The sequence below is a fragment of the Leucopleurus acutus genome (genome assembly GCF_964270905.1).
Source record: "Leucopleurus acutus genome assembly, chromosome: 11".
Lineage (NCBI taxonomy): Eukaryota > Metazoa > Chordata > Mammalia > Artiodactyla > Delphinidae > Leucopleurus > Leucopleurus acutus.
This window is the reverse complement of record NC_139152.1, coordinates 6,955,921-6,975,900: the sequence shown is the minus strand read 5'-3', so window position 1 is coordinate 6,975,900 and position 19,980 is coordinate 6,955,921. Positions and strand designations below refer to the sequence as shown.

Here is a 19,980-nt window from a genome sequence, read left to right as displayed (position 1 = left end):
CTCTCCTCCCTCGCCCTCCAGCCCTGCTCCTGCACGGGTCTCCATCTCCCGGCAGAAGGCGCAGCCATGAATCCGTTATTCGGCCCCAACCTCTTCCTCCTCCAGCAGGAGCAGCAAGGCCTGGCCGGGCCGCTGGGGGACCCCGTGGGAAGCGACCACTTGGCCGGCGGCGGGGACGTGCCCCCGGCGCCGCTCGCCCGGGCCGGCTCGGCTTCCTACTCGCCGCCCGGGCCGGGCCCGGCGCCCCCCGCCGCCATGGCGCTCCGCAACGACCTGGGCTCCAACATCAACGTGCTCAAGACCCTGAACCTCCGCTTCCGCTGCTTCCTGGCCAAGGTGCACGAGTTGGAGCGCCGCAACCGGCTGCTGGAGAAGCAGCTGCAGCAGGCTCTGGAGGAGGGTAAGCAGGGCCGGCGGGGCCTGGCTCGCCGAGACCAGGCCGTGCAGACCGGCTTCGTCAGCCCCGTCAGACCCCTGGGGCTGCCCCTGGGCGCCCGGCCGGCTGCCGTCTGCACCCCGTCGGCGCGGGTGCTGGGCTCGCCCGCGCGCTCGCCGGCAGGCCCCCTCGCGCCCTCCGCGGCCTGCCACCCGGCTCCCTCCACCTCCACCTCCGCCTCCTCTGCCTCCTCCTCGTCGGCCCGCTTCATGCCCGGCACCATCTGGTCCTTCTCTCACGCCCGCCGGCTCGGGCCGGGACTGGAGCCCACTTTGGTGCAAGGGCCTGGCCTGTCGTGGGTGCACCCCGACGGGGTGGGCGTCCAGATCGACACCATCACCCCCGAGATCCGCGCTCTCTACAACGTGCTGGCTAAAGTGAAGCGCGAGCGGGACGAGTACAAGCGGAGGTAGGGATCGGGAAGGTGGGGAGGGGGCTCAGCTCACGCCACACTGGGGCCGGGGCTAGGTGTGCGTACAGGAGCCGAGAGCAGCTGGGGCCCAAGAATCAGGGAGGAGTCAGTATGAGTAAAGTTCCTGCTGTGTAAGGAGGAGCTTGGAAGTCCACAGAAGGAATTGGATACCGGAGACTAGAGTCCCTAGAGAATGCAGAAGTCGAGACTCGTGACCGGAAGGAGGCGTCTAGGAGCCGAATACTGCGGGGAACACTTGTTTTTCATCTAGGCTGCAGTGTTTGGAGGACTGTGTTAACTGGGGGTTTTGTGATGTGTAAAAGGGACATGGGTCGGAGAGGCCACATCCGGGCTACTGCTTAATCCCCCAGTCTCAGCCCTCGGAGCGACTTTGTGATATAGGCTCCACATTACTGATCAAAAGTTAGAGGCAAAGGTTGTAGTTTTAATTTGGGAGTCGAAGGGAAATGAGAAGGGGGTTGGAGAGGGGCTGCACCTTGCAGTAGGTCATCCTGCCTCTGCCCAGCGTTTCCCAAAACGGCGTCCGAGGGAGCAGCACGGCTGCTCTGGTTCCATCCAAACCAGAATGCTGTGGGGACCTTAGGGCATTTCTGGGAGTGGGTCAGAAAAGGAGGGAGGCGGGAAGAAGGAGTAAAGGGAATTCCCTAGGGAAAGGGGAAGGGCCTATGTAGTTGGCCCAGGGCTAGCCTCGGAAGCTGGGGGATCTGAAAGTGCAGAGCTGAAGGCGGAGGAAGTGTGAAGAGGGCAGCAAGGACCCGAGTAGGAGAAGGCTGGGAACATGGACACACCACACCTTTGACACAAGGCAGCTGGGGCAGGCCGGCTGGCTCTGAAGATGAGGAGTTGGTTTACTGCAGGGAGCTCTGCGGGGTAGCACAAGGCGCCAGGGGAGGGGATGCGACGCAGGAGTGCTGGCTGCATCCAGGTGGATCCCCTAGACGGCTGATAACCATGCTGTTAGGACAGCAGCCTGAGCACAGCCAGCACTTCGTACACTGTGCCTGGGACGCCATGGTTGAAGACGGAGGAGGTGACAGGTCGGAAAGAGGCTTAGCCTTCAGGTTTAACCTCTTAATGAGCTACTCTGACCCCTTGTGGGCAGGCCTGGGAATTACCCTTGCAGCCCAGTGGAGCAGAGATTTGTGTCTGGTGGGGATTGGCTGAATGCTCAGGCAAATGCCTGCTGGGTCGGGTTGGGGGTCGGGGGCGAACTTCAGGGATCTGTAACCCGCCAGAGTCTAGCAGATCACAGATCAGCAGGCTTGCTGAGGTGGAGTCCTGTCCTCATGCTGGCTGGCTTCCTTCCTTGGTTGTAGTCCATGACTGAAGTGTCTTTGGGAGTCTCAGTTATCCTAAAACCATCATTCAGATGCCACCCAGAACCATCCTGCCCCAGCCACTGCAGGAGTTAATTAACGCCATCAGCAGTGGAACATGGACAGTTCTGGAATACATCCATAACCACAGGAACAACTGCTGTCGTGGGGGTGTTCTGTTTCTAACCGGAAGAGTATTTGTCCTTGGTCCAGCTGTCCAGGGCAGCAAAGGGTTATTCCTCGGGGGCTGATGAGCTCATAGCTCTGCAGCACTCCGCTGTGCAGAGGGCCTCACAGCCAGACGTGGGTGGTACGTGATACTGGTAGTCAACTCATTCTTCCACCCCAGATCCCCTGCCCTTGGTCTCTTCTCTTTATAGCAAAGCTAGCTCCCGTCTGTAGCCTGGAAGACGTGGGCATAGTATGAGCACTAAACTGGGAAGGAGCTGAGGCCTCCTGGTTCTGGGTTCAGCTCCCCTGCCTTGTGCGACCTTGGGTGGCTCTCTTTTTCCTGGTCTCAGTTTTTCCGACATAGGAGTGGCCCCTGCTTCCTCACTTCACTCAGGGAGACCGTTTATTTGGAAGAAAGATGTTTGCTCAATGTAGAATACATGGAAATTGCTCGACGTCTACCCATGTTTAAAGAACCTTGCGAGGGAGACCAGATTTAAATAGAGGTCAAAACGAACCCATTCGTGGGAATGTCTGGCTGGAGTACAAATAGAATTCTAGTGAGCTTCCAGATGGTTTATTTTCAGATTTTTTGTTTGTTTGTTTGAGATTTTATTAATCTTAAGCCATACCTAACTTCCTTAAGTTTCTACCTGGAACAGTTGAGTTCACTGTCCTGCCCTCCCTGATGCATCTTCCCCAGGGTTTTGGTCCCCTTGTCTGTCTCGCTTGCTTCCTCCAGGGATGCATGGACCCCAGGGGCATCAGGGCACTGCATCCCCTGCCCTCACGCTGTAGACGAAGAAACCAAGGCCCAGAAAGATAAATGTCTTCTTTAAGAAAATACATAACCTGACACTGCTGGGGCACCTCGCTGGCCCCAACTGTCTGAATGAGAATGCCAGAGCGAGGGGAGGGGCTGGGTGGGGAGCCAGGAAGACGGGAGGGGAGCTGGGCTGCTTTCTCCCGGCCCAGCCCAGCCGCCAGGAGGGGCGGCCACGGTGAGGTCGAGGAGTTATTATTAGGAACACTGCAGTGCGGAGGAACGGGAGGGCTAGGAGAGATGGGCCTGGAGGAGGAGCCCGGGGAAGAGAGCTGAGAGGCACCTGGGAACAGAGATGGAGGGGAGGGGAGGGGAAGACCAAATCCTGGGCCTGCGGAGTGTGTTCTCCGTGCTGCTTCCTAACCACCTTCCTGGCGTTGAGGTTTCTCCCCTGGTGCAGTTGCCCTCCTTTCTCAGCCTGGAGGAAGCCTTTCCAGGATGGGGGAGAAGTGCTGGGCTATGTCAGTGGGGTCTGAGGAGTCCCGCTGTTCCAGCCAACCTTGCGGGGCCCTGAAATCAATCCTAAGCAGGGGTGTTGCCCCCGCCGCTGCCCTCCTGCCTGTGTGAGGAGGAGGGGGACGCGCCGGCCAGCTCCCAGCCTTGGCCAGGAGCGCCTTCTAGCCTCCTCGTGGTCTTAGGCTCTGCATGCGGGGGCCCAGGAGGTCCTGCCGCTAGTTCTTACCCACCACGGTTTCCCTCTCCCTCAGGGTGTGGGTGCTCAGTGATCCCAGGCTCCTGCCCGCACCCTGGCCCCTCTCTGCGGCTCACCCGGGGCCTCTGGGTGGGCAGTTTCTGGAGCTTGTGGGGATGGACTTCAAGCATCTCCTAGCAGGCTCCTGACCACCTTTGCTGATGCCGTATGTGTCCTGCAGCTGCTTTTACAGGATTAATGGTACCACAGGAGGCAGGGCAGCGGGCTAGACGAGCTCTGTTCTGGTGCAGGCAGCAGGCGGGAGCCCGGATCTGAGGACTGGAGGTGGGAGACCGGGCCGGGTGGTGTGGGCAGAAGGAGGGGGACGAGGCCAGCCGGACAGCTGGTCGGGCTGGGCCCTGCGAGGGACCAGAGCAGCCGCAGTTGCTCTTAAATGGTGCGAGGCCGGAGGTTCCGGGAAGGCAGCTGGTGAGCTGGGAGCTGGCGGGGAGCCTGGAGCCACACGTTTCTGCCCGGCTCCTCCCGTCTGGGGAAGCAGACCCGGGGCCGGGGCCTGAGCCTGAGCCAGACGGGCGGGGGGCGGAGAGCGGAGGCGGGAGGACCCCGCACCCAGGCGCTGGCCCTTCGCTGTCTGCAGGTGGGAAGAGGAGTACGTGGTGAGGCTGCAGCTGCAGGAGCGCGTGAACGAGCTCCAGGAGGTGAGGGCTGCCCTGCCCCGCCTCGTCCCACCTTCCCCTGCCCGCTGCCCGCAGGCAGTGCGGCTCACGCCGGGTTTCTCCCGACCGTAGGAGGCCCAGGAGGCTGACGCCTGCCAGGAGGAGCTGGCCCTGAAGGTGGAGCAGCTGAAGGCCGAGCTGGTGGTCTTCAAGGGGCTCATGAGCAACGTGAGTGCCGCCGCGTCACCCCTCGTCCCTACCCGCCGGGGCGAGGCTGCCTGAGGCCAGGGAGCCGGCCTTTTTAGTTGCACCCAATTCACTGACCCTCCCCCCAGCATATGTGCTTCCATTTCTTTTCCGCTTGCCCACCCCTAACTCCGGAGAAGAAGAGACAGCGGAAGTCCCCGTGGCCTCCATTGTTCCTCAGGGTGGTTTGCTCACAGTGTGGCCCTGGGTGAAGTCCTGACCCTCTCTGCCTTCGTATCTGGGTCTGTGGAGTGGGATCGTAAAGCACGCACTTTGCAGTCTGGTTCGAAGGTTGTGATGCACTGAGTTAGGACAGCGGTGCTAGTTCAGTGTCAGCTGATGTCACCATTGCGATACTTCTCCACTCTCGTAGCCCCTGGTGGTCAGCCAGTCGGTGTCTCTTGTAGCCTGAGTTCCAGGAGGGAGCCCCCTGCATGTCCCAGCCACTGGGCCGTGCCCTTCGGGCGCCCCGTCTGGCCGGGGAGCCAGCTGTCCTGGGCAGAGTGCTGGAGGGGCACCCAGGAAAAGAGGTGCCTTCTGCTGGGAGGGGCCGTGTGTCTGGGAGGATGAGGGGACATTGCCGGGCCCTGAGGACCCCCTCACCGCCCTCCGTGCTCCCCGCACAGAACCTGTCCGACCTGGACACGAAGATCCAGGAGAAGGCCATGAAGGTGGACATGGACATCTGCCGCCGCATCGACATCACCGCCAAGCTCTGTGACTTGGCCCAGCAGCGCAACTGCGAGGACATGATCAAGATGTTCCAGGTGAGGGCGAGGGGCGCCTGGGTCCGGCCCCCGCCCCGTCCCACCGCCTGGTGTCCGCGCCCGAGCTCTGTAGGGGGGCGCGGGGCCGCGAGAGCCCGGTCCTCCGCGGGAGCTGGGCCCGGCCCCTTCTCGGAGAGCTTAGCGCGGCAGCCGGGCCCTGGCGGGACGAGGCTGGGGGTGAGGGACAACCTCTGGAGAGGAATTTGGAGCGGTCTCTAACGCCGTCTCTCCCCTCCCCTCTCTCTCCCGTCTGCCTCCTCGCCTCTCTGCCTTTCATCTTCTCTTGCTTCCTCCACAGAAGAAGCTGGTTAGTTCTGCTCTCACGCAAGCTTCCTGCGTCCCTGGCCCATTTCTCAGCTCCCCAGGCCTCCTGACCCGCAGGGCTCTCAGCGCAGACCCCTCCCCTCTATCCGGCTGCTCTGCTCCCTTCTTAATCTCCCACCCCTCCTTCCCTCTCCCCGCTTCTCCCTCCCTCTACCCCCTTCTATCCCTCTCCCCATTCTCTCTTCCTCTCCCCCCTTCTCTCTCCCTCTCCCCCTTCTATCCCTCTCCCCACTTCTCTCTCCCTCTCCCCACTTCTCTCTCCCTCTCCCCCTTCTCTCTCCCTCTCCCCCTTCTCTCTCCCTCTCCCCCCTTCTCTCTCCCTCTCCCCCTTCTCTCTCCCTCTCCCCCTTCTATCCCTCTCCCCCTTCTCTCTCCCTCTCCGCCCTTCTCTCGCCCTCTCTGCCCTTCTCTCGCCCTCTCCCCCCTTCTGTCCCTCTCCTCCCCTTCTCTCTCCCTCTCCCCCTTCTCTCTCCCTCTCCCCCTTCTCTCTCCCTCTCTCCCCCTTCTCTCTCCCTCTCCCCCCTTCTATCCCTCTTCCCCTTCTATCCCTCTCCCCCCTTCTCTCTCCCTCTCCCCTTCTATTCCTCTCCCCTTCTCTCTCCCCCCCACTTCTCCCCCCCGTTCTCCCCCCCACCTGTTCTCCCCCCACCTGTTCTCTCGCCCTCCACCTGTTCTCTCTCCCCCCACCTGTTCTCTCCCCCCACCTGTTCTCTCCCTCCCCCCACCTGCTCTCTCTCCCCCCCACCTGTTCTCTCTCCCCCCCACCTGTTCTCTCCCCCCCCCACCTGTTCTCTCCCCCCCCCCCACCTGTTCTCTCCCCCTCTCTCATTCTTCTGCCTCCAGTTCTCTCTCTCCCTTTGCCCTCTGGCTTCCAGATCTGGATGTGTGACTCAGGTTCTGCTTTGTCAACTCCGTGTCTCCCTCCTCCTTGCAGCCTGAAAGTTTCCTCTCAGTTCAGTCATTTCACTAGAAGACTTTTTTTAGATAAGAAATCCTCTGGGCCATTATGCACATCTTACTGTGGTCGAGGCCAGCCATTTCCCCCTTATCTTACTGCTCTGTTTTCTCTGTTTCTTGTCTGTCTTCCTCCTAGTCTGCAGCCCCGTCCCCATCTGTGTCTGTCTGCCTGTCTCGGTGACGCTGGTGTTTCTGTTCCGTCTTGTAACTGTGTCTTCTCTCTGTCTGCCCCCCCTTCCCGCTGGTCCATGCTTCCCTCCCCTGCCGGCGCCCACGCCCTTCTCCTCATGCACCCGGCCTCGTCTCTGTAGTCTCTGCACTTGTCTCCCATTAAGGTCCCGTCCATGGGGGGGCGGAAGCGGGAGCGCAAGGCTGCCGTCGAGGAGGACACCTCCCTGTCAGAGAGTGACGGGCCCTGCCACCCCGACGGGGACGAGGAGGAGAGCACGGCCCTCAGCATCAACGAGGAGATGCAGCGCATGCTGAACCAGCTGTGAGTCCCGCAGGCCCCTCGCCGCCCCGCCCCCGAGGCCGGAGCCCCGCCCAGCAGCCCCTCCCTGCCGCCCGCCCTGACGCCGGGGCTCCCTGTCTCTAGGAGGGAGTATGATTTTGAGGACGACTGTGACAGCCTGACTTGGGAGGAGACCGAGGAGACCCTGCTGCTCTGGGAGGACTTCTCGGGCTATGCCTTGGCTGCTGCGGAGGCCCCGGGAGAGGTAACCGCCCTCCCGGCCGCAGGGTCCCGGCTCCTCCTCTCCGGGCGCCAGGCCGTCTCCTCCCCGCCCACCGTCCACGCCGTGCTCTGTCTTCCCTTTGTGGCCACCCTCCGTCACCTGCTTCTCCCTGGTCCTTTGTCCTCGTCCCCTCTCTCTCCGGCTTCCTTTAACCTGACTCACTCTCTCCCTCGCCTTGCCCTGTGGTGCCCCGTCCCACCCCTCCCATCTGGCCTCCCCCTGCTTCCCTTTCCTCTCCAGCAGCCGGAAGACAGTTTGGAGAAGGTGATTAAAGATACTGAGTCCCTGTTCAAAACCCGGGAGAAAGAATATCAGGAAACCATTGACCAGATAGAGGTAAGGCCGTGCGCTGAAGCCGAGGGGCCCAGGCTCCCGGTGGGTCGCAGGTGCAATGGCCTCACCCCTGCGGGACCCCAGACACCAGGGCCTCCCCATTTCTTCCTGACGGGGGTGGAGTGATCTCCCCACTGTAGCACCTCCGGTGGGTCCTTAAGACCTCAGGCTGGGGAGGGAGGCCGACAGATGTGGGTTCAAACCTCAGCTCTGTCACTTACTTCCACTCTAACTGTTAACAGGCCTCTTTTCTCTGAGCATGCTTCTTTATTTATAAAGTGGGGTTCTTACTAATACCTCCCTCAGGGTTGTTTGAAGGTCAAGTGAAGTAAGGCCCAGGCAGAGCGTGGGGCAGCGTCTGTCTCGTCGTCAGCACAGCATATGGTCGTTGCTTTATCATCATTGCTGTTATTATTGTTAGTGCTGTGGTGAAGTCCACTCGGATGGACTTGAACTTTGCTGCTGTCGCGGCTCAACCTTTGAGCCAATGGGGAAATCTCCATTCTTATTCCCTAGCCTTGAGGAACCTTCTAGAGATGCGAGTGGAACTGGTGCTTCAACTTAAACTCTAGGCCTCTAGGGGCGGCGGGAAGGATTTGTGGCACCTGGGAGGAGGGCCTGTGAGACGAGGCTTGCGTGCGCGTGCGATTCTCGTGAGCCCTCCTGCCCGAGCGAGCGTGAGAGGGTCCTTGCCATGCACTCTGACTTGGGGATGAGGCTGGGGGCCTCTCTCCGAGCCCACTGCCCTCACAGCGGCAGTGGAAGTTGAGGAATTATTTTCCTACATCCTCGTTCCCCCAGCGCACATTAGCCGGCCCTGCTCCTTTCAGCAAAACCTGCTTTCATTTTTTTTGCCCGGGCAGACAGGTGCTCACTTTTAAAGGCACTGCTGGGGACTTCCTTGGCAGTCACATGGTTAAGACTCCACACTTCCACTGCAGGGGGCGTGGGTTCGCCCCCAGTTCGATCCCCCCCCAAGTCCCGCATGCCATGTGGCCAAAAAAAAAAGAAAAGAAAGGCACAGCCAGCTGTGCGCCACGAGCTGAGGAGCTGGGAGGGGGAACTGCACTCCGCTCTCCCGTTTACACCATCCCATTGTCCTCCTCCTCCCTACGCCTAGAATGGCATGATGGGAGGTGTCAGCGGGGCGGACACGGTGGTGGTGGCTGCAGTGTTGCTCCTGGACATCCAAATGGGACACCTGAGGTCCCTTCAACTCAGTGACCTTTGATCTCTCAGGGGCCCTGGGATGGAGGCAAGGACCATTTCCACCACTGGATGGTGAGACCAAGGCCCAGGTGGAGGGTGGGCGGGAATTCTTTCCCCCACCCCTTCCCCTCCATCTGCTCCCAGCCTCACCCCTCCGCCCTGCCCCGCTGCCAGCGTGCACGGGGTTTGCAGTGTGGCTTTTGGGGTCGTCTCCTTCCTGCAGCCCTGCTCTGAATGTGTAGAGACTGGTGGCCATCCTAGCCTCGTATTCTGCTGGAATATGTTTGGTTCGTTCCCTTGTTCCCTGCCCCGCTGAGCGATGGGCTCCAGAGCCCACCCCTCCTCTTTAATACCGGGGGGCTCTCCTGAGGTGCAGGGATTGGGGTGTAGGTGGCAGCCAGTCTGGACAAGAGCTGGCGGCACCGTATTTCGCTCCTGGACTGAACAGTCAGTGCGTCCTGCCCCTGCACATGCTCTTGCTGCTGGGCCCCGGCTGGGATCCCAGCTCTGGAACCAAGGCTGTAGTTTGAGCCGTGCTCACTAGGGCTTCTGATCCACCTGGGCTGCCGTCTCTGTGTCTGGCTCTGTGACTATTTTCTTTTCTCTCCGAGTTTCCCATCCTCTCTGCCCAGTTCAGACCGTTCACAGGTGGCTTCCCGCCCTTTCTCTTTGCTCTGAAGCAGTCAAGCACGTCACCTCCGAGCAGTTTCTCTGCCTCCCCTTGTGCCCAGAACAGAGGGAGGCAGCACAGTCTGTGGCCAGATCTTTCACCGCCTCTGCGCCTGGCTCTCAGCTCTACCTCTGAGCCTGTGGCGCAGAGGCGGGGTCTGGGAGGGAGACTGCGTGCCCTCGACTCTGGGCCACACGTCATGTCACGCATGACGTATCTTGAGTCGGGCTACATCTCAGAGCCCGTCAGACATTCAGCGAGGCAGGCACTCCTTCCATTCATCTCTGAAAAGGACTTACAAGTGAGGAAAGCAATGAGAGGAAGTAGGTGGTAAGAGAGCAGAGTGCCTTTCAATAGGGCCCAGCCGGCCTCTGGGCCATGAGTCTCGTGGACGCTGCTTGAAGTTAACTAATGACTCTGCCGTCGAGGTGTGGGGTGTGCACGCAGGGATGAGTAGGCCCCGTGGCCAGCCCTGCCAGGAGCTCCCAGCTTGCAGAGGGGGACAGGCTGGGGGGACAGCGCTGTGTGGGGAGTGAGGACTGGAGCAGGCCCCGGGGGGGCCCCGGGAAGGGGCAGGGTCATCCCCACGTGCCGCCCGCGCACTTAGGAACATCCCTTCCTCACGGCTCTCGTTGGGAGTCTGTTCCGAGAGTGCAGGCCCAGAGCAGATCCCTTAGTGAAAGCCTCTGTGGGAGAGACTCCCGGGGAAACTAGAAGGAGTGATGGGGTATCGGGCACCTTCTGCCTTGAGCTGGTTTAGTTTAAAATCTGAGTCTTTCACTTCCACTACGGCTGCCTGTGCCCCGCCCGGGGTGCTTGGCAGTTAGCCTCCCGGGGGCGGGGGACAGGCCCTGCTGACCCGGCGGCCCTGCCCTGCCCCCGCCACAGCTGGAGCTGGCCACGGCCAAGAATGACATGAACCGGCACCTGCACGAGTACATGGAGATGTGCAGCATGAAGCGGGGCCTGGACGTGCAGATGGAGACCTGCCGCCGGCTCATCACCCAGTCCGGGGACCGGTAAGGGCCCCCTGGGCACAGGCGGGAGGGGACAGTACCCGGCGCCCCTCACTGGGGAGCCCTGAGACCCTCCGGCAGTGACTCAGGCCCGTCTTGCCATGGGGCTGCCCGTTGGAGGTCGCCTGGTCTGCTCGCCCCAGCCCGGCAGCTCCCTCCCCCTCGGCAGTTGTCCATCCGTGGTTGGACTGCCGAAACCTCCCGATGCGGTTCCCCTGGTTAGAAAGGCAGCTAAAGACTGACAGGGAGCACAAGGGGCAGACTTTTATCTAAAGTCAGCGCCACAATTTGTGCCTTTGACCCTGCGTAAGTTTTTAAAAATCGCAAAACTACTTCATAGACGTGAAGCTGGGGCCACAGAGCCGGTGCCCTCCAGCTCTGGCGGCGTCTCATACTGTGACCTCAGATACTTCTGAACTCAGCCTCTCCGGGTCCCCAAGTTAAAGTGGGGACTGTTTCTTACCCCCTTCCCCCCTCCCTTGCCCTGCATCCGCCCTTGCCCTGTGGTCCTCCTGCCCTGCCTGAGATGCTGCCTGCCAGGGGATCAGGCCAGGGGTGGCGGGCGTGCCGGCCTTGTCAGGACTCCTCCCGCCCCGAGGTTACAGCTGACCCGCCCCGAGGTTACAGCTGACGCTCTTTTCTAGAAAGTCTCCTGCTTTCACTGCGGCCCCGCTCAGCGACCTGCCGCCCCCGCCGCCACCAAGCGAGGCTGAGGACTCCGATCGCGATGTCTCATCCGACGGCGCCGTGAGATAGGGGCCTCCTCGGCCCGCTGGGACTCACCGAGGCAGGGGGCTGGGTGGTTCCCAGAAGGGAACGCGTTTGTCCTGCAGCACGGAGCCTGGCCCCAGCCACGGGGCGCTCCTCCCCAGCCTCCCCGCTTGGTCCTTGGCCTCTCTAGGGGTCTGGGGTGTCTGGAGCGAGGCTTGGCCCGACCCCCTGCACAGCGGCTCTCCTGCCTTCATGCGTGGGTGAATGCTACTTCCCATCTTTAACACGCTGCCAGAGCGCTCGTGGCCCCTCACCTCCCCACCGAGTAAGGAACGTGATGGATCGTCCTTCCTGCCGTCCCTGTGGCCTCGAGCCAGCTGGCCGTCTTGATTCTGTACTGGTGCTAACTGGCGTGGGCACTGGTATGAGGGGGATTAGGCTGGGCGTTCTGTGGCTCGTGCACCAGAGAGGGCTTCCCTCCGTGTCACAAGCGGAGGGAGCGGGCCTGGGCAGGGCGCTCTGTCCTCCCTGTTGTCCGAGTGCTCACGGCCGTGCCGGCCGACAGCAGTGACGTGGCTGTGAGCCTTCCCTGGTGGAGGTGCCGCGCGTCACAGGGGCCCTAGTGCGTCCGGTGCCAGCAGCTTCTGGGTCTGACTGGGTGCGGCGTCAGTGTCGTGGAGGGAGACAGAAGCCCCTGCTTGTTTCCCAGTCACCGCCCGGTGAGAGAAAGGTGAAGCTGTGTGTGTGTGGGGGGGGGGGGGGCGTGTGTGTGCACACGAGCATGTATGGGCGCATGTGCCCTCAGGGTCCCAGTTTCTTCAAGCATCAGCTGCAGGTGTGCCTCCTCCGTGTCTGTCACACCCTGAGACCAACCGGCTGAGTGAGATGTCCTGGACTCGGAAAAGCTTGGTGAACTGGGGCTACGAGACCGAAGGTCCCTTGTCGTCGCCGCCTGAGGCGGGCTGGGCTGAGCCGATGTTTGTGTGGAATCTAATGACAATGAAACTGGCGACTGTTTATTGAACACGTCTGTGTCACTGTTTCCAGCACTTTCTGGTCTGGTGGTGGTTATACAGTCCTCTGCGCGGAGTGCGCTAGTGACCACTTTAAAAACATGCAGGTGCAAGGCAGGTGCAGAGATTGTAAGTAACCTGCCCAAAGTAAGGGGGCCTCAAGTGGCATGGCCACGGCCTCAGCCCTGGTTCCTGGCACCAGCTCTGTGCTTCTACCGCTAAAGCCACGTGCATCCACAGGTGACAGATGACATGGGAGCACAGCCATCCCCACCCTTCCCATGGACCAGCCTACTGTAACCCCTCCGGTGACACTAGGGCACCCACCCAGCTGCAGTGCTGGTGATCACCAGGGCACTGAGACTTGCAGCCACTGGGCAGAGCTGGGGTCTGCACCCGGCAGGCTGGCCGTGCTCCATGCTGCTGCAGAGGTCAGCCAACTGGCCAGAGGCCAGGCACACTCTGCCCTGACTTCCTGTGCCAGTGTCACCCTCTGGGAGCTGCAGACAGAATGGCATCTGGATACGTGGAGCCAGGCCATTCCTGGGCCCAGCCACAGCCACCTGGAGCAAAGCGAGTCCCCGTGGCACCCAAAGGCCCCAGAGAGGAATCAAGGTGACCTGAGGACATGTGGCTCTTCAGGGGAGCAGTGTCTGCCCTGGGGCGGGGCTCCTGCCTGGTTGGGTGGTCTCAGCAAGATGTAGTTCTCCTTGGCCCCAGCCCAGCTCCCGTCCCCTTTATCCTAGACCCTGGAGCAAGACAGAACAGTAGCCTGGGTGCAGTGTACTTTATTGATGGTACATGACAAGGTAGGGCTCCCTAAGCCCCTCCTCCCCTTCCTCAGGGGGTCTGGGATGGAAACCGCATGGAGGTCGGGAGATTCTCAAGTGTGTTGGAGGACGGAGTTGGGGCAAGGACTCCCCAGCAGCGGAGGACCTCTCTCTTCCTCTTGTGTTCCTGCTGGGGCTGGTGGTCCAGGGACTCTTACTCCTTGGAGGCCATGTGGACCATGAGGTCCACCACCCTGTTGCTGTAGCCAAATTCATTGTCGTACCTGGAAGAAGAGGGAGTTGTTTTCCCCGAGTCGGCCACCAGGGGGCAGCAGACTCAGTCCCACTCTGGCGCACCAACTCCCACACCACCCCAGCCACACACCAGGAAATGAGCTTGACAAAGTGGTCGTTGAGGGCGATGCCAGCCCCAGCATCGAAGGTAGAAGAGTGGGTGTCACTGTTGAAGTCACAGGAGACAACCTAGGGAGGGAGAGGGCCAAGAATAGAACCCAGTCTTGCTCACTGGGGCCACGTGGACACCAAGTTCCCTGACCCGTCGGTACCTGGTCCTCAGTGTAGCCCAGGATGCCCTTGAGGGGCCCTTCGGAGGCTTGCTTCACCACCTTCTTGATGTCCTCGTATTTGGCCTGAGGACGTAAACACAGGCGGTCATTCAAGCTCCAGTCTTGCAAGCCCCAGCCCACCAAGGCTGCTCCAGCCGGAACTTACAGGTTTCTCCAGGCGGCAGGTCAGATCCACGACAGACACGTTGGGGGTGGGGACGCGGAAAGCCATGCCGGTGAGCTTCCTGTAGACACAAGGAAGCAGAGTCGGCACCAGGCGTCCCGGGTCCCCGGGTCCCCAGGTCCCCAGGGCAGAAAAGCAGCAGCGAGTCTCACCCGTTCAGCTCAGGGATGACCTTGCCCACAGCCTTGGCCGCGCCAGTGGAAGCAGGGATGATGTTCTGGGCAGCGCCTCGGCCATCACGCCACAGCTTCCCAGAGGGGCCATCCACGGTCTTCTGGGTGGCAGTGATGGCGTGGACCGTCGTCTGGAGACAGGAGGGGGCGTGAAGGCCCTGCCTAGTGCTCACCATGCCACCCCTCCCCCCTCCCCCCTCCCCGGGGAAGAAGTAAGTGACCTGAGCAGATCCCTTGGAACCCCGGATGCCCCTCAGCCCCACAGCCCAGGGCCATGCTCTGGGAGGGAGAAGGGTCCCACCCTGGGTGTGGACTGAATGTGTCCTGGCACGCCCCGCATCACTCATACCATGAGTCCCTCCACGATGCCGAAGTGGTCATGGATGACCTTGGCCAGGGGGGCCAAGCAGTTGGTGGTGCAGGAGGCATTGCTGGAAAGAGGGAGGCAGGTCAGGGGCACGCCCATCGCGTAACACGCAGCGCGATCTGCCCACTTCTCCGCATGCTCACCTGACGATCTTGAGGTGGTTGTCATACTTCTCATGGTTCACGCCCATGACGAACATGGGGGCATCGGCGGAAGGGGCAGAGATGATGACCCTCTTGGCTCCACCCTTCAAGTGAGCCTGCAGCAGAGGAGCACTTACAAACCCAGGCTCCCCCTTCCCGGCCTAGGTCCGCCCCACCCAATCTTCCTGGCACACCAAAGCCCGGGGTCCCCTCCTCTCCCGCCTCCCTGTGGCTCACCCCGGCCTTCTCCATGGTGGTGAAGACGCCGGTGGACTCCACCACATACTCAGCGCCAGCATCACCCCATTTGATGTTGGCGGGATCTCGCCTACAAGGGAAGACAGGACAAAGCTCAGGGCCGTGGGCTGCCACGGACCCAAGGAGGTCACCCCATTCCAGTACCTCCTCCAAGGCAAACTTCTTCCTGTTCCGTCTCCCACACTTACTCCTGGAAGATGGTGATGGCCTTTCCATTGACGACAAGCTTCCCGTTCTCAGCCTTGACTGTGCCATGGAACTTGCCGTGGGTGGAATCATACTGGAACATGTAGACCTGGGGGGACGAGGGAGGGCATCAGGGGGCCGCGCCTCAGCCGGGCTCTGCTCCCCGCCACCGGCACGGGTGGCACTCACCATGTAGTGAAGGTCAATGAAGGGGTCATTGATGGCGACAATGTCCACTTTGCCAGAGTTAAAAGCAGCCCTGGTGACCAGGCGCCCAATACGGCCAAATCTGAGGGGGACAACAGGTGAGAAGGCATGAGAAGGGAGGAGAGAGTCCTCCTGGGTATGCAAGCAGCCCCAGGCCCACTCACCCTCTTTCAGAGGGAAGAGGATGCCACTTTGCTACCACCAGAAAAGTCCCAGGAGAGCTCACTTCACCTTCCTAAGCAACTCTGCCAGGCCAGCCTGGCTTCCCAGCACGGCCACAAAGTGAAGGTTCACATCCTGCCCAAGAGGTGATTAGGCTCAAAGACTTGCCCACCCATCTGAAATCTGTTGAGGAGCGACAGGGTAGGGTGGTGCGCTGCTGCTGCCCCCTACAGTCTGGGCACGTGACAGGCACATGGCACTCATCTGACTGTAAATGCTTGTTCCTGCCTGGCCCAGCTTCGGGCTACACCCTCTAGAGAGCAAAGACCTGTACACTCAGCATCACCAAGCTCAAAGGGCAAGAGCAAAGGTCAGAAGTGAACTGGCCAGGGGAAACCCACCCCTTCCCCAAGGCCCTCCTACAAAAGGGAAAGAGGGAAAAGGAATGGTTTCTCAACCCCTAATCCCAGCACTCTGATTTGCTTAGTACCTGTCCTTCCTAGCTCTTTCCCAAAAACCAGGAGTGGGAGCAACAGACGTTTGGGTGTGGGGAGGGCAGGGGGAGGAGGTGGAAAAGAGCAGAAGCCCAGGACCCCAGCTGCAGAAAGGTCAGGCAGCTATATTTAACCCCAGCTTAGGGTGGAGTGGGGATCTGGTTTCTGGAAGACGGGATGGGGAGAAGGGCAGGATGCCTGAGGCTCACAGACACCTAATCCCTCCTGGTGACCTTTACAGCCTGGCCCTTAGGGTTGGGTCACCTCTACGCATGGATGGAAGAAATAAGCTTCGAGGAGAGCCGCTGTGAAGACAGGGGCTGCAGCTCCGGGAGCCATTTTGTGGTGGAAAATTTCTAAGTACCCATGACTCAGCTCCCACAGCATGGCGCCAAGCCACGGCTACCACACCTCTACGGAAAAAGGAAAGGAAAAAAACCCCAACACAACACAAGACCACCCCCATAAACTCACGTTTTTGATTCATCAGATAACCATCTAGGAAAAGCGTCCTATCATCCCTGGGGGGAAATGTGGCTAGCGGGTTAAGGGATGGTCAGAGTTGAGGTCTAGTTGAACAAGAACGGGAAAGCCTGGCCTCACCTGGCTTAAGGGATAAAGGCGACTCCACCCCACGAGACAGGGGTAGGAGGGTCAGTTATAGGCAAGGAAGGAGGAAGGCTGAAGGGCTAAGGAAGGTTTCCTAACGGGCGGTTCATTCATTTCCTTCCTAGTTGCAACATGGCGGCTGGTTACCGCAGATGACCAACAGCCCCCCCCCCCCCGCCCCCAGCTGGTTCTGCGCGCAGCTGTGCCTCCTGCATCCCGGGGCTGCGCCCGGCCGGGGGCACGGGCTGCAGGTGGGGGACCGGCTCCTCCCCAGCACGTGACCGCCAAGGGCGCGAAATGAAAGAAAGGGCCCGAACTGGAAGATTAGAGGATGGGTCCACATCAAGAATCGGAGACTCCCGTGTATCTGCCGCAGGCGGAGTGGAAGGCTCCGCAGAGGCGGAGTTAACAGGAGGCGCAACAGCCGGGGATGGGGGACACGAGGCCTTGCGAGGGCCTCCTCCAGGTCTGAGCACCGACCTTGAGCTCTCCTTGGGGGGCGGTACGACCACCCCCATCCAGGTCCCCCACGCGCTGGCAGAGACCCGGTAGGGCAAGACCCACAGACGCAATTCGGTGGGGAGCGCAGGACTTACTGTCCCACCCCGCGCCACCCCGCAACTCACCCGTTCACTCCGACCTTCACCATCTTGTCTCCAGGACGCAGCTGCAGACAGAGGGAGGTGAGCATTAGAACGCGCGGCGAAGCGGTTGGAGTCCGGCGCTGCCCTCCCCGCCCCTCCCCCAGGCCTCCATCCCGGACCTGCGCTTCCGCACGTCCTTCCTCCCGCCCCTGCAATGCGGGGGCCCCGCGACCCGGACCCCGGCCTCCTCAGCCGCACCCCCGGCCCGCGCACACCCCTTGTCCCTTTCGGGGCCATCCCCGAGCCCTTTGTGGATCCTCTCCGCCAGGCTTTACCTGGCACTGCACACAACACACGGCTGCCTGTCGAACGGGTAGGAGCAGAGAGCGCAGAGGAAGGCTGCAGCCGGAATTTATAGGGCAGGGGGAGGGGCGGGGGCGTGGTGACGCAGGCCCGCCTAGCCCAGTCCCAGCCCCCGGGTGCGGAGGCATGAGCTACGTGCGCCCGTAAAGTCGCGAGTAGTCGGCCCCCCGCTTCTTTTGGACCAGCCTGGTTCTTCAAATGTGCAGGCACCGTGCGTGTGGGCTGAGGGAGAGGGGGAGGGGACCGAGACTGGCCCAAAGGAGGAGGGGACCGGTGATGGTGCTTGGCGGGGATTGGGGGCGGGGGGTTACTGCGGGATTCTGTGGACTCGGGGCCGTGGGCCCTGGTGAGAACTGAGGGATGCTGCACGGATGTAACGGGAGAACTTGGGGAGCCGGTTAGATAGGGAATTGGACCCGGAGCCAGGGACGGCTCGCGGCTGCAGGGTCCCCCTTCCTCCTCCTTCCCGCCCCCGCTCCCCTACTTTCAAAGGCTGAGAGGCGGGAAGGCTGAGGAACTTCTCGAGGCTCTTCGGTAGTGACACTGGAACAGCAGAGGAAAAGGCTCGGGAGGGACCTCCCGCAGGACCCTGCCCAGTCCTCCTTCCCCCTCCCCCTCCCCCCCTCCAACGGCCCGGATTCTGGGCCGGGGGCCGGGGCTGGGCCCTGGGCTGTGGGGGCCTGGAGAGGAAGGAGGCTCCGGAGGAGGCATGAGGGGGAGGGGTCTGCACTGAAGGTCACGATGTCCTGCGGCGCAGGCAGCCTGGAGACCTGAGAATCGAGGCAGACAAACCAGGCCCTGTGCGCACCAGCTGCTCTCCCCTAGGCCCGGGCTGGGGCCCCGGGGCGGGATAGCATCGCTGCTGGGGGCTGGCCCGGTAGAGGGCAGGAGGCCTCCCACAAATTCACTCCTGGGAAGCCTGAGGGCTGTGCTGCCCGGGCTGGGAGACAATGCCTCTTTCACCCTGTCCAGCCCGTCCAGCCCTGGGCCGAGAGCAGGACGCTAGGGCGGAAGTCCCTCCCCATCCTGGGACGTGCAGGCCAGCCCTGCAGCCAGGGCCTCCCCTTCACTGGCTGCGTCCAGGGGATGTTGGGGGCAGGGTGAGGAGTCCAGAAGAGGGAAAATATTGGGAGGTCTTGGGCATATGGTGGGAACAGGCCCCCAGCCCCTTCCCACACGTGATGTGGAGGAAGGGATCCATTCCTCTCCAAGACCCGTCAGTCAGAAGCTGGCACTGTGCTGGGTTTGTAGGCTGAGGATGGAGGAAGGGCTGGTTCTGAGGACTTGAAGGGTTGAGGATTTAGAGGGGGGTGGGGTGGGATGGACATTGCCCATCAGCAGGTGCTGGGGGACAGAATTGGGGCCTCTTTGCTGGCCCAGCGTAACCTGAGACCAGCCCCCTTTTCCAGCTGAAAAGCCTGTGGCTAAGTTTAGCCCCGCACGGGTGACAACCTTTGCTTAAAAGGCAGAGAGCACTGCCCTGCACCCGACTCCAGCCCGTCCCTTGCCTTTCTGGGACTGCCCTCCCTCTTGGGGCCCCAGACCCAAGGCTGGCTGTGGCTGGCAGCCATCTGCATGGCCCATGGCCAGACTTCTGCAGGAGCAGGAAGAGCAGGGCCACGGGGCAGCTAATGGTGGGGGAGGCGGGAAGCGCCGCACTGAGGGGTCTGCTGGGTAAGTGGAGGGGAGACGCCACCTCCTCAGGCTCCACCAGGACAGCAGCGCCTTCCCTGACAAGGGCCTTAGGAGCCCCTCCACCCTCCTGTGCTACCCAAAGCACGTCCCCCTTTGCCGCGTGCTTGTCATTTCTCATTACTGTCCTTTGCTGAAAAGGGAGCTCAGTGCTCCGAGAGCACGACTGACTGATGCAGTGTGCTGTTGTCATGACAGCAAAGACACCACTGTAGCCATGACAGCAGCCTCACTGCCTCCAGTTCAGGTGATTCAGCAGAGAGGAACTGGGGAGTAGGAGGGGGTGGACGGGGCCTGCATCTGAGGGGCTGACTTGCTGCAGACCCTGTAACGTGGTGAGGAATCCCTGGGAGACAGTCCCCAGAGACACTGTCTAGAGCTGACGGGGAATCATGACCTGATCTCCCATCAGCCTGGCCAGGTCAGTCACCTGTCTTTAGAGATGGGGTCAGGGGCACGAGTCGGGGTGAGGGCAGGACAGAAGCCAGCCCTTGCTGGAGAGGAGGGTTTCTCAACTTCAGCTTCACTGACATTTTGGGCCGGAGCATTTTCTGTGGTGGGATCTGTCCTGTGCATTGTAGGATATTTAGCAACATCCCTGGCCTCAGCCCCCTAGCTGCTGGTAGCACCCCTCCCCGCTGGGTTGTGACCACAAAAATAGTCTCTAGATGTTGCCAACTGTCCCCTGCAGGGCAAAATTGCCCCCAGATTGAGAAGTGCGGATCTGGAGTCTAGACGCTGCCTAATTCTGCACA

General features: G+C 61.3%; 2 protein-coding genes across 3 annotated transcripts; one reads left to right on the top strand and one right to left on the bottom strand.

Moving 5' to 3' along the window:
- Window positions 1-51: 51 nt before the first annotated feature.
- Window positions 52-11,596, top strand: IFFO1 (intermediate filament family orphan 1; the record flags this gene model as incomplete). 2 transcript variants are annotated; one of them, XM_082849325.1, is made up of 9 exons in its annotated part: window positions 52-845; window positions 4,469-4,529; window positions 4,620-4,715; window positions 5,360-5,500; window positions 7,117-7,274; window positions 7,377-7,497; window positions 7,756-7,851; window positions 10,616-10,746; window positions 11,388-11,596. In XM_082849325.1, the coding sequence occupies 9 exons, from the start codon at window positions 67-69 to the stop codon at window positions 11,497-11,499; spliced, it is 1,695 nt and encodes a 564-aa protein (XP_082705451.1). In that variant the 3' UTR covers window positions 11,500-11,596. The 2 variants fall into 2 exon arrangements, with proteins under 2 accessions (XP_082705451.1, XP_082705450.1); XM_082849324.1 differs by having other exon boundaries at window positions 67-845; window positions 7,759-7,851.
- A 1,648-nt stretch (window positions 11,597-13,244) lies between these two features.
- GAPDH (glyceraldehyde-3-phosphate dehydrogenase) lies at window positions 13,245-17,545 on the bottom strand. Its single transcript, XM_082851201.1, has 12 exons — window positions 17,506-17,545; window positions 17,213-17,253; window positions 15,304-15,403; window positions 15,117-15,223; window positions 14,908-14,998; window positions 14,671-14,786; window positions 14,510-14,591; window positions 14,140-14,291; window positions 13,970-14,048; window positions 13,804-13,887; window positions 13,623-13,720; window positions 13,245-13,521 (listed from the first exon to the last, which is right to left on the bottom strand). Exons 2-12 carry the CDS (start codon window positions 17,233-17,235, stop codon window positions 13,452-13,454), a joined length of 1,002 nt encoding a protein of 333 aa, XP_082707327.1. The 5' UTR covers window positions 17,236-17,253; window positions 17,506-17,545; the 3' UTR covers window positions 13,245-13,451.
- Window positions 17,546-19,980: the final 2,435 nt, after the last annotated feature.

What these genes read in the sequence shown, in the direction of transcription:
- GAPDH (XM_082851201.1), bottom strand. Translation starts at nt 17,235, where the DNA reads ATGGTGAAGGTCGGAGTGAACGG. An exon ending in GCATCGTGGAGGGACTCATG is followed by an intron (nt 14,292 to 14,509) that starts GTATGAGTGATG and finishes TCCTGTCTCCAG; the next exon opens with ACGACGGTCCACGCCATCAC. An exon ending in TGGGCTACACTGAGGACCAG is followed by an intron (nt 13,721 to 13,803) that starts GTACCGACGGGT and finishes CTCCCTCCCTAG; the next exon opens with GTTGTCTCCTGTGACTTCAA.